Source organism: Coenobita brevimanus, chromosome 70, assembly GCF_032717465.1.
Source record: "Coenobita brevimanus isolate Jiangsu-jjx chromosome 70, ASM3271746v2, whole genome shotgun sequence".
Lineage (NCBI taxonomy): Eukaryota > Metazoa > Arthropoda > Malacostraca > Decapoda > Coenobitidae > Coenobita > Coenobita brevimanus.
The window spans coordinates 39684585-39697857 of NC_137023.1; the positions used below are offsets into that span (position 1 = coordinate 39684585).

General features: G+C 42.8%; 1 protein-coding gene and 1 non-coding gene across 2 annotated transcripts in view; one reads left to right on the top strand and one right to left on the bottom strand.

Annotated features, from left to right (window-relative positions):
• The window catches only part of Mctp (multiple C2 domain and transmembrane region protein), a 674963-nt gene that overhangs the window by 324723 nt on the left and 336967 nt on the right, over positions 1–13273 (top strand). The window contains exons 3-4 of the mRNA XM_080277510.1: positions 5942–6050; positions 10915–11029. Of these exons, the coding sequence (XP_080133636.1) occupies positions 5942–6050; positions 10915–11029 (224 nt within the window). The remainder of the gene's footprint in view (positions 1–5941; positions 6051–10914; positions 11030–13273) is intronic.
• Positions 9166–9284, bottom strand: LOC145406552 (5S ribosomal RNA). Its single transcript, XR_013898573.1, has one exon. It is a non-coding gene; the product is annotated as a 5S ribosomal RNA (ribosomal RNA).

The window sequence follows — 13273 nt, forward strand, 5'->3', positions numbered from 1 at the left end:
GGAAGGAGAGAGGAATTGGACGAGATGTGGCGAGGGGAATGGAGTGTGGAAAAGACAAAGACAGGAGGAGGAGGAAGATGAGGAGGAGGAGGAGCAACAGCAGGAGGAGAGGAGGAGGAGGAGGAGGAGGAGGAGGAGGAAGCAAGCTCTGGAGTGAGAGTTATGTTTGGTTTGGTTGTTTGTGTTACTCTTGTTTAGTTTGTCGCTGGGCCACGAGAGAGAGAGAGAGAGAGAGAGAGAGAGTTTACGTCTTCCGTGCGTGATGCAACCATCTTTGTACGATGAGGTTACTTTCGTTCATGCCTGCTATCCCATGTGATTATCTTCATCTCTGGAAAACCACTTCCGTTGAAAAGGGTTAATGAAGGCTATATCTCACCCCTCCGGTCCGAGAAGTCTATCCTAAGCTGAACAGAATCGTCTCTGGATAGCAGGAATAAATACAGTAAAGACATCATTGTAGTGAAGAGGTTAAGAAGCAGTAGTGGGGGACAAGAAACCCGAGTCCTGACCGGTATGGATCTTGGTAGAGACGCGGCGACCCAACTCACCAGCACTTGTGTTGCAAGCTGCGTCATACGTCGTACCCACTGCACGGGAGCAGGTGGTCGGTGGTGACGACCATCATCCACTCTTCTGATGTAATGTTGCCTACTTGTTCCCTCACTTTTAACATTCTTTTTCTGTGTCTTCCCTCTTCTACATGTTTCATCCTTCCTGTCACTTTTTATTACTCCTTTATCCACTTCAGCTGGGTCTACGCATACTAACAAGCCTAGTGGATTCCTTTAACCCAGGGAACCATTTGTAATGCAGAGTGGTAACTATGTAACCATATAAGAGGCTAATGTGAAGCCACCCATGGTGCACCGGTTAACTGGGTGGGGAGACGCAAATTCGGCGTCCATTCTGAAACCAAACCTTAGCACTCTTCCCCACGTCCTGCTTAGGTTAGGGGGCTGTCCACCGCCAACATCGGTTCTCTGTACAATACGGCCGTGCAGGGACGATTGCTTGCCTACGGTTGATGGATCTGCTTGGTCAGACAGACCAGGGTTACTTATCGAACAGCTGTACGATAGGGAGGAAATTGAGCTTGGCCCATTCACCTCTGATTCTTGTCTCCGCAGTACCAAGTTCTGTATCGCATCCACCCCGCCCCGTGTGAATATCTAACCGCTTCACTGCGACAGGTGCGTCCGGAACGTAACTTTTCAATCCAGCGACGTAGTCACGTAGTTTCTTTTTTCTTTAATTTTCAGAGGCTTTTATGAACCTTACTGAAGACCCGAACTTCAGGAATTATAATAACGAGTATATAATATAATAAATTAGCCACTTCACGAGTAAATCTTGAGTTAAATCACCTGGTACACCAAGAAGATTTTACTACTCAAGACTTCCTCGGCTCTGAAGGAGTTAATAAAATCGTCTGGTGGTGGCCCGAGTGGAACGAAAAAAAGTCATGAGCAAACAGAAGTGATTGGAGGGGTTTGTTATTGATTTATTTCAGAGTTACTTATTGGCCTGAAGTAAATCGTCTGGAGGTATATAACAAGAATAAAATCGTCTGAAGTTCGAATTTGTTACATAGAATTTTACAGTGTGGAACAACCATCTTCGTCATTTTCGTCTTCATTTCATCATCATCATCATCATCATCATCATCACCACCCTAACCCCACCGATATATCCCAGCAATAAATGGGGTAGGTAGGATAAAAAGAAAGTTATATACGAGCAGACTATCCATAAATAAGCACAGGACGTAATGGTTATGGTGATAAATGGGGGATGGGGTAATGAGGTGTGTGTGTGTGTGTGTGTGTGTGTGTGTGTGTGTGTGTGTGTGTGTGTGTGTGTGATTTTTATACTGTCTGTTTAGCTATTGTCTATAAACCTACCTACTGTACGGTACATTTCTCTCTCTCTCTCTCTCTCTCTCTCTCTCTCTCTCTCTCTCTCTCTCCCTCCCTCCCTCCCTCCCTCCCTCCCTCCCTCCCTCCCTCCCTCTCTCTCTCTCTCTCTCTCTCTCTCTCTCTCTCTCTCTCAAAAGTCACATTCACCCCTACCGTAAACAAGATCTAAGCCCTCGTGCGTGTCTGAGAGAGAGAGAGAGAGAGAGAGAGTCAAATAAAGATGAAGGAGGAAGAAGTAAGGGGAGGGGAAAATGCCAGGTAAATAGGCAACAGGATGGGAATGAAGGGGAAAGAGAGAGAGGAAATGAAGGAAGAAAGGAGATGAGAAGGAAAGGAAGGAGCGAGATAGTTGGGGGGGTGGAAAGGAGGGGAAGAGAGAGAGGGGAAGGGAGGAGGGGATTGAGGGGGCCTAGAAGGGAGAAAATAGGGATCAAGAGGATGGAGAAAAAGGAAGCAGAAGAAGCTGGGGAATGGAGGAAAGGGGAGAAGAGAGAGAGGAGGGGGAGAAGCTGGGAGGAAATGGCATAGTAAGAAACAAAATGGAATAAGTAAAGGATACCAAGGAAAACTAGAGAGAGAGAGAGTCAGTCCCTCATTACCTCCACTCTTATCACCACTGACTTTTAACATCAGCACTTAGGTCATATTCTGGTGGGTCTAGGAGGCTCCAGGTATCTCCCCTCTAACCCCTTCAGTACGAAAGATCCTTCCTAAGCTGAATAAAATCTGGCGATCAGTAGGGGAATAAGAAAGTTCGTACTGTATTCTAGCTTGCGTCAGACGATTTTATTCAGCAAAAAATCCTGGCAGCCACAACAAATAACCCCTTCTTTCTGTTGACGTGCTGTATTTAATTCTTCCTTGTGCAAACGATTTATACTGAACATATTAAGGAAGCCTAGTAGTGAAGGGGGTGATAAAGACTGCATCTGAGCCTTCAAGTTTGAAAAGTCCCTCGTAATATAAATAAATCTGTAGTTAGCTAGAATTATCTTTAAAAAATGGGATTCAAAGGGTTAAGGTGTACTATGCAAACCTGATAATTAAATAAGATGTGTCAGTCACCTTCTTCATCCCTTCGGCACGAGTACCGGTACTGTAATTTTGCTTTATTTTCCTATACCCTGACGATTTTATTGACATTAGAATAAACCTTTGGAACTAGAGGGATTAAATAACAGGGTTGGATTTACCCTGTCCATTAATATACTACGTTTACTCTAACTTGGCGCAGAGTTTCGTCCATTTTACAGGATATTTCACGTAGTTCATTATTAGAGGAAGACAGTACTACGGCCCTGCATCCTTTCCAGAGCACTTTTTCGTGACTAGCATCATATTCCAGTGTCAGTCTATTGTTACACTTGGGTATTGAAGACCGAGGCATGGCAGGTTTAGGTCAGGTTAGAGTGAAAACGGTATAGGGCCAACTTGTAAGCTGAAGTAAATCGCAGGTAGCAGCAAGAATTAAAAAAAACGCTAAGAAAATGCTGGCCTTTGTATGCTCAGAACTGTAGCCTGAACAAACACTGAATTCTTACCTGGCTGTTATCACAGGAGAGGCACCTGGAGTTTGTGTGTGTGTGGCTGTGTAGTGTTCATGTGGCTTGAGTTTGTTTGGTTTTTGTTGTGTGTTGATGATGATAATGATCGTGATGATGATGATGATGATGATGATAGTTTTGATGTCTAATTGTTGTCTGTGTGAAGTGTTTGATGTATGTCATGTAGTCGGTGTAGTGTTTATCTGGCTTGTGTTGTGTTTTTGTGGTTTGTGTGTTGATAATGATGATAATGATCGTGACGAAGATGATAGTTTGCTGTGTAATCGTTTTGTGTGTGAGGTGTGTGGTGTTTGTCAGGTAGTCAGTGTGTTCGTGCTTCGTCTATGTGTTCATGGCGTATCTGTGAGCTGTCTGTGTGTTCGTTCTGTGGAAAATAAAAGTTAGCTGCATTTTTCAGCGTGCGGGTATGTTAGCTTCAAGGAGTTAGCTGTCGTGAAGCCACAGAGCAGACAGCTAAGGTTTCTGGACTCACTTCCACCACTCACTGCCACCACCTCCACCAACAACATCTTCACTGCCACCACCAGACACTCAGGTACCATCACCACCAATACAGGCACTGCCAACATTATCGCTGCTACCACTACCGCTACCACGACTACCACAACTACCACCACTACCACTGCTACATACTACCACCACCATGATTGCCATCACCACAGGTACAACCAACATACCACCACTTCTACAACTTACGGTCACCACCATGACTACCACCACTGCCAGCATTATCGCTACCACTACTACAAGCATTACCACCATTACAACATTATGACCACCACCATCTCTACCACTACCAATACTACCACAACCATCACCACTACTACCATCATTACTAGAACCACTGCCACATACCGACAGCACCATAACTACCACCATGCCAACATACCCACCATTACTACCTCTTCTCACATCATTACTACCACTGCTACCATCGCTCAGCCACCACCATAATTACCTCCACTGTCAGCAGTACTACCTCTGCCACTACTCACAGCTACTACCACTACAACTAGCTTTACAGATAGTACCAACCAACCAACTCCCTTCACTTCGGTAGAATGGGGGAGGTGGTGGTCAGGTGGAAAAGGTGGTGGATTGTGGATCATCGAGTCAGGAGTTCGAATCCCGGCTGGTGCAGAGAAAAGATTGAAGATTTAACTCATATACTGCAATGGCCTTTTTAAAATTACAGTATTTAGTTCTTGCAACTGCCAGACGATTTTATTCAACTGTGGGAGGCTTCTTGTAGTGACGAGTTTGCAAATCTCCCTTAGCGCCTTCCTGTAAAAAAAAAAAAAATCGTTTGTTCTTGTAATTGTCAGACGCTTTAATTCGGCTTACTACACGTTCCGTAGTGAAGAGATTAGAACCAGTGCTCATTAACTTTCTCGGTAAGATATGTTTCCAGAATCATATGTTATTCCTAAAATATGCCGTGAGTCAACTCCCATCACTCACAACTACAACCACCATCACTTCCTTAACTATAATTGCTACCACTTCTACTTCTACTTCTGCCATACACAGCAGCTATTACTATCACCACCATCAGTGCCACCATACAACCATTTCTCCCATGATAGTGAGGTACACCCAACCACACACAGCAACCACAAGGACCACCAAATAACCACCATAACCGCCACAACAAACACCATACTACCACCACAGCCACAACACCATCACACAACCATTACCATCACACACTACCACTACCATCACACTCCACCACCACTCCAACACAGCGTAAAGCAACTGACTGGTTTGGTCTGCTCGTGTGTGTGTTTTTGCAAATAACAAGATCGTAGCTGCCATCTAGATTGTGGGTACAAGTGCACATTGGGTGACGTGGCCTTGTGTGTACCTCCCTCTGCTGGATGTCGACTAAGCCAACTGGATCTTGAAGACGGGCGTCCACGATTATGTCCAGAATCGAATACAAGAAAACAATAATGGATATTAAAATTTGATAGCCTTCATCCTAATACATCCCAACCAGACTTAAACCTATCCTAATCTTGATCGCTTAAATATAACCTGTCCTAATCCTGATCGTATCTAACCCAACCTAACCTGGCCCAGCGTCATCTAACCTAACCTAATCATGGAAAGCCCAGCCAAACCTGATCCATCCTAGCCAACTTACTCCAGTTTTAAATGACTCAATACAACCTAACCCAACCTGCCAACTGATCCCAAATCAGAATCAACTCAGTTTATCCTGACCCAGCTCAGCATAGCCTAACCTTTCGTATTATAACTCAACCTAAACAAAACTAACCTAGTCCAACCCTTCCTAACCTTATCTAACCTAACAATACGTACCTAACTTAGCCTAACCTAATTTAACCTAGCTCAGCCCAGCCTAGCCTATCCTCACCTAACCTAATCCAGCCTTACCTAATCTGACCTAACCTAATCCAGGCTAATCAGGACTCTTTGTTATCGCTTCAGGTGTGGGCAGTAGTCGAGAAAATGGCCACCAGGGGGGGTCTATGCGCCGCTCCTTCTCCAAGTCCGCCACCGATCTCATGCATCGCACCCGCTCAGCGTCTGGGGAGAGGTTGGTCATACCCGAGATTTCTTATTATTTTATGTATTTTATTTCCTTTTTTAAAATTTTCTCTTGCTGTCTTTGTAACCTCCGTTCTCACTGGCCTACCTTCATACTTACCTTGCAGCTGATAACGTATTGTCGTACCTATGTGTTTGCAGTATTTCGTGTTGTACCTACCCACCTACCTACCTGTATCTTACGTTCTAACATAGCTTACGTACCTACCTTCCGATTTCCTTACGTCACACCTTTACCAGCTTACCCACCCATCTACCTACCTGCCTGCATACATACATACATACATACTTATCGTTTTACTTACCTTCCAACTTACCAAACCTACATACATACGTACATACATAGATACAAACATACATACATACAAACATACATACATACAAACTTACATACATACAAACACACATACATACTTACATACTTATTGTTTTACTTACCTTCCAACTTACCAGACCTTCCTACCTCCCTTTGTACAACTTACTTGCGTATCCTGATTACCTACTTAGCTTCCTGCTAAGATATAATTGCCCAATTACATCCCCCCCCCTCTCCCTCTCTCTCTCTCTCTCTTTCTCAGCAGAATTGTTTAGTGTTAAGTCAAAGTCGTCAGTCGCCATTTAAAGGTTAAATTATCCAATATTCAGATGAGAGAGAAAGAGAGAGAGAGGGAGAGAGAGAGAGAGAGAAGCAATCTCATCCCCGGAATTACTGCATCCTCACTCGACAGTGTGTGTGTGTGTGTGTGTGTGTGTGTGTGTGTGTGTGTGTGTGCGCGCGCGTGTGCGTGTGCGTGCGTGCGTGCGTGCGTGCGTGCGAGCGAGCGCTCAGTGAGACGGAAGAAGATTAGAAATTTTGTGCGTGAGTGAGAGGGAGGGAGGGAGGAAGGAGGGAGAAGGAGGAGGAGGAGGAGAACGAGGAGGAAAAAACAGGAAATAAAAATGGCAAAAACTAACTAAACTGGAAGAAAAAAAGAGATGAGGGAAAAGGAGGAAGGAAGAGATGTAAACCAGAGAGCGATGGAAGCCGAAGAAAGATGGGTAAGAAAAAAGGGTAGGAAAAAAGAAAGGAGGAAGAGAGAGAGAGAGAGAGAGAGAGAGAGAGAGAGAGAGAGAGAGAGAGAGAGAAGTAGGTCAGAAAGTAAGGGGTCGGTGTAAAAATCGGACAAAAGGTGAACAAATGCCGAAAGGTGAGAGAGAGAGAGAGAGAGAGAGAGAGAGAGAGAGAGAGAGAGAGAGACTATAAAGTGGAAGTTTTTATGTTGGATGTGACAGCATTCAGTTTAAGATGTGACGATATTTGGTACTAAGAGAGAGATGAGAGTATTAGGTTGAAGGAGATGAGAAGAGAAATGATTGGATAGGGTATGAGGTGAAGTAAGGTGAGATGTGAGGGTGAGGCAAGGTATTAGGACGGCTGTAATGTGAAACATAAGGTGAGGAAAATGAGGGTGATGTGGGAAACGAGAGATGGAAATGTACACTGTTTTTTTCTTTTAATATTTCGTAACACCTCTTCCCTAGTGATTTATTCTGTATATTACCACCCAGTAACCCCTTGTATGTTATTAATACAAACCACATCTGTTTTAAAGCGATGTAAATGACGTAGAGGACAGTGTTAAGGTGTAATTTGCAGCATAAATCGTTAAAATTGAGATGTTACGCAATCTCCACAAGACGTTACGACCAGAAGTGCTGCAAGAAGTTGAGGTGGAACTTAGGGGGATGTGAGATGATGTGAGGTGTGAGGAGAGGTGAGGTGAGGTGAGGTGGGGTGGGGTGAGGTGTGGTGTGGTGTGGTGTGGTGTGATGAGTGCGGAAACGGAAGAAAATGAAATGAAGTGGAAAACAGGAAATGTGATGTTTGGGCATGAGGTGTGATGAGATGAGACACTGGAACGGAGAAAATGTGACGTATGGGGTGATAATTGAGGTGAGGAACACGAGGATGTGGTGGTGAATGAGAGGTCTTGGGGTGTCAGGTGCAGTGGGAGGATAAGTTTGGATTTTTGAGGTGTGACCGTGTGTGAGGATTCTCGTTGAAGTTAAGAGGTAGTGTGAGGATGAGGTGAGGTGGGAAATATGCGGTGTAAGGTGAACAAAGAATGAGGTATGAAATATAAGGTGTGAGGGAGCAAGGTGAGGTGAGGTGAGGTATTAGCGAGGGGTGGATCTGGTGAGGTGTGTGTGTGAATAAGGTGAGTTCCAGGTTACTCTGCTTGTATCCTAAACTCTACGGGCCAAATTTACCAGGTTTCATTAACACACACACACACACACACACACACACACACACACACACACACACACACACACACACACACACACACACACACACACACACACACACACACACACACACACACACACACACACACACACACACACACACACACACACACACACACACACACACACACACACACACACACACACACACACACACACACACACACACACACACACACACACACACACACACACACACACACACACACACACACACACACACACACACACACACACACACACACACACACACACACACACACACACACACACACACACACACACACACACACACACACACACACACACACACACACACACACACACACACACACACACACACACACACACACACACACACACACACACACACACACACACACACACACACACACACACACACACACACACACACACACACACACACACACACACGTTTCATAATGGGGTTGAGGAGGAAGCCCAGGTAACTCGGGTTCATAATGCCTCTTGATTTTGCTCGTATTTCCTCTTCGTTTACTCTTGATTTTCCTCTTTCCTCTTGTCCTCAGGGAACGGACCTAATCTCTGCCCACAATTTGACATAAAAAGAATATCAACACCATATTTTATTTATTCCTGGATTGCAATGGAAAGTAAGGAATTGAGTTTCGTATTTCATTTTTGGTGAGCATGGGGATGAAAGATCAATAATTTTTTTTTTTTTCCATTCATTGCCAGACGCCATGTATCCCAGACGGGGTGACCAAGGGCTTAGAGTTAATTGTTTTACAGGGAGGGGCACTAATCCTCCACCAACCCCACTTGACACATAGGGAGAACAGCATCTGGTGTTCCCAGGCGGTCACCCATCCAAGTACTAACCAGACCCAACGTTGCTCAACTTCGCTGATCGGACGGGAAGCGGTGTACTCAACGTGGTATGGCCGTTGGCAATTATTGGAAGCAAATGCAAGAGGATATATTTGATTAATTTATGAAAAATAATGCAAACAGTGGATGCAAACAAGCAATCATTATAAAGTAAGGAAGGGTTATGGGAAATAGAAAATGATGCACAGTAGACACGGTAGTGCTGACTGAGCCGTTCACCACATCAGTCATCATCATAATCATAATAACATCAGCCATCATATTATGCTCATTATTGCAATCATAATCATCATCATCATCATCCTAACCTCTTCTTCCCACCCAAGGATGAGGTAAGGTATGGTCCAAAAGGAGAGGACAAAACACATGTAATCAGACATGTTACATATGAACCATCCTGTATTTTGAGCATCTGTGGCATATAACCAGGACTTATTGCATCTGTTTGTGATATGTAATGATTATCTATATATCTGTCTGTCAACTTGAAATAATGTTGAGTTGATGCAACAGCTTAGCAAGGGAGACATGCTAATCATGAAGAAGTACAATGGAAAGGTTTCAAAACTATCTGCTACTGGTATACCTAGGGAATTTGCTTAGTATACTCTTGTTACTCTAACCTGGCATTAAATTACCTTAACAGTATAGTTTATCAACTAGAATAATGCTAGTCATGAAAAAGTGTAATGGGAAGGATGTAGACTTGCAGACTAATATAAGTAAATACACAGGTTATAAACTAAAGATCATGATCATCCTTAGAACCCCAAGAATCACCTGTTAAAAAAAAAATAATAATCTGATGTTAGAAAAAAAAAAAAAAGTGTTGCTCTCCCACTTACGAACATTATTTTGAGCTATGAACTTTTGCTGTTGACAATAATTTTACGTATTTCAATTTTGCGCTTTGTTTGAATTTATTTGTATCAGATTCTAGAATTAACACTAGATATTTGCAAATCTCTCTCTCTCTCTCTCTCTCTCTCTCTCTCTCTCTCAGTACTCTTATGTACGATCATATTACAGTTAAGTTTCTCATCTTATCCCACATTTCAAAGCAGGTATATGTGAAGTTTGCCAGCGCCACTTTGGTTATGAGATATTATGGAAAAAATCATTTACCAGTATGCATCTGGTAGTGCCTAAAAGTATAATTTATGGTGGGGAGTTGTCTTTAGCTTCAACTATGATTTTGGTTTGTATCCTGACAAACTGAACGGAACCCAGCATAGTCTGATGGTAGCATATCTGATCTGACGCGCTAGACCTAGTGTTGTCAGTCTAGACTTTACCAAGCCTATCAAGGCTTTATTCAACCCAGCCATAGCAAAACATAAGATTATGTTATTTAACAAAACCAAGATGGCATTTAGCATAAACTGGAAGGTCACAGAAACAAAATTCAATAGAGATGAAAATGGCATTCACCAAAGACAGCTGTAATTAATATTTCTGTGACGTAGTCGGCTGCTTTGGCTGTTTTGGCTATAATGAGATGGCACTCACAACCTTCAGCAGTACCCGTTTGAGTTCTCGAGAAAAAAAAAAAAATGTATCTTTGATGGATTAAAAAAAAAAAAAGAAAAAAAAAGAAAGAAAAAAAAAAAGCTGTCTCCTAAAGTCTTACTTTCAATAATAAGATCATTTATTTTATAATGAGTAACTAAAGAATACTTGCCAATCCCCAGGGGCACCGACGTGTCACCCCAGGATTCACCGCCTCTGGATCCCCGCAGACCAGGGGAGCGATCCCGGGCCAACACCCAGCCCAGACCTGCACCATCCTTCTTTACCACACTCAGGGTAATTCACGAACTGCATTTATCATTTTTAATTATTTTTAATTTTTTAACGCCCCATGGTATATTATCTTTCCCTGCTGAAGGTAATTCATTCATTTATTGCTCTTGTCATATTTTTCTTACTCCAGCTAGCTTATTTATAGATTATTTTTATATACTGTTGGTGGAATTGTTGGATTTGGTTCATTTGGTTTGGATATTTGACCAAGGTGACTTGGGTTAGCAGAGATTTGGTTAGATTAAGCTAATGTAGCCTAAGTTAGGTTGATACTGTACCAGTTATATTAGGCAAAATTGTGCTCAAGTTAAGGTAGGTTTGATGGTAAAGGGTAGAGTAAGCTATGTTGGATTGTGTTGGGTGTGTGATTTTGTATTGATTGGGGGAGATAAATTGGGTTTGTTAAGCTGCTTGCAGCATGTGTAGGTCAGTCTTGGCTAGGTTAGGTTAGGTTCTGTTAAATCCCTTCAGACCAAGAACGTAATTTTGTTTGATTTTTGCTATCATCAGACGATTTTATTTAGCTTCAGAAAAATTTCTTGCATGAGGAGTTGGCTAGAGCCTCCAGTAAAGTTCCAGCACAAGAGGGCTTTCCTGACTTGAATTAAAGTGTCAGGAGATAACAGGGATATGATAATTGAAACATCATATTGGATGTTTAATAGGGCAGTGTTAGGTTGGTTGGGTTAGACTTGGTTAGGTTTTGTATATAACAGATACTGTACTGTAGTTGGATTAGGTCTGCTTGGTTTTGAAGTAGGCCAGGTTGGTTTGACTAGGCTACTGTAGGTCATGATGAATTAGGTTAGGGTAACATAGAATGAGTTAGGTTAGATTATGATGGATTAGCTTACTGTAAGTTTCTGGGTCGACGAGATTGCTGTAGGTCATGTTAGGTTAGGTTAAATTGCCCTTGCGTGTGTTCCTTTGTCTTCAGATGCCTAGGAACCTATTTGCATGCAGATTCGGCTACAGCAATTTCGAAACAGCTCTCTCACTTCCAAGTCTTGGCATTTACCATTACATATGTGCGTGTTTCTCGGTGCCTATTTGTTATATTCTCTCTTTCTCTTTGTAATGTATACCTATTTAATTTTTTAGTGTTTTTTTGTATATAGAATTTGCTAATATCCTGGTGTTTGTTTTGTTTTAAGGCTAGTGTGGTATTGGCATTGTTGATTTTGATATTCTAAAATTTCTCTCTCTCTCTCTCTCTCTCTCTCTCTCTCGAAGGTAGATAGAGGATGTACAGAAAGAGGAGGGAGAAAGATGATAGTTAAATAAATGGATAGGAGAGACAGAGGTGGAAAATGGATAGAAATAAGAGCGAGCAGTGTGAAGTGAGGTGAGAAGAGTAGAGTAGATACCTGAGAGAGTTGTGGGGATGGGATGTTGAGATGGAGAACAAAAATATGGAATGAAGAAATAAAGATGGAGAGGAAGGACTGAGTAAAGAATGAGAAAAAAACTGGGAAGAGAGAAGAGAGTGGAGAATTTTAATACAGAGAGAGAGAGAGAGAGAGAGAGAGCACTCGACACCCCTCCTCCCACTTGTCACTTAACATGGTGCCTCGCAGCCCCGGAAAATTGGTTCATGTATTTCCGGATTATCAGCATTGTCAGCCATCCGGACAAGAGAGGGTGATGTCTGGATAAGAGAGGGGAAATGTCCGGTTAAACGAGGGACATATAACGGACAAGTCAGGGAAGAATTGGACGATTTGTTTCATGTCTGGATAAGAGAAAAGGCCGATCTGTTTTGAGTCATAGTACGAATTTATTTTTATTTTTATTTATTTTTGTATGAGATAGAGGGACTGAAAGAAGTCAAGAGTGAAGGAAAATTAGAGGAGGGGAAGCAGAAGAAGAAGAATGTTGGAGAACAGGAGGGAAGATAATATGAGAAGCTGTCAAGTTAAAAGGAGGAAATATTGGAGAGAGAGAGAGAGAAGGGGGGAACTGAATGACTGTGGGTGAAATGAGGAAATATTGAGTTAAGATTAGGGGAGGGAAGAAGGGAGATAGATAGAGAGAAGAGGGGGGGGGGAAATGAGTGTCAGGAGATGAAATGAGGAAATATTGAGTTAAGATTAGAGGAAGGAGGAGAGATTGAGAGAGAGGGGGAGGGGGGTATTGAGAATCTGCTGATGAAATGAGGAAATATTGCGTTGAGATCAGAGAGAGAGGGAGAGAGAGAGATGGGGATAGGGGAGGTAGGGGGAAGGGAAAGGTAATAAGACGAAATTG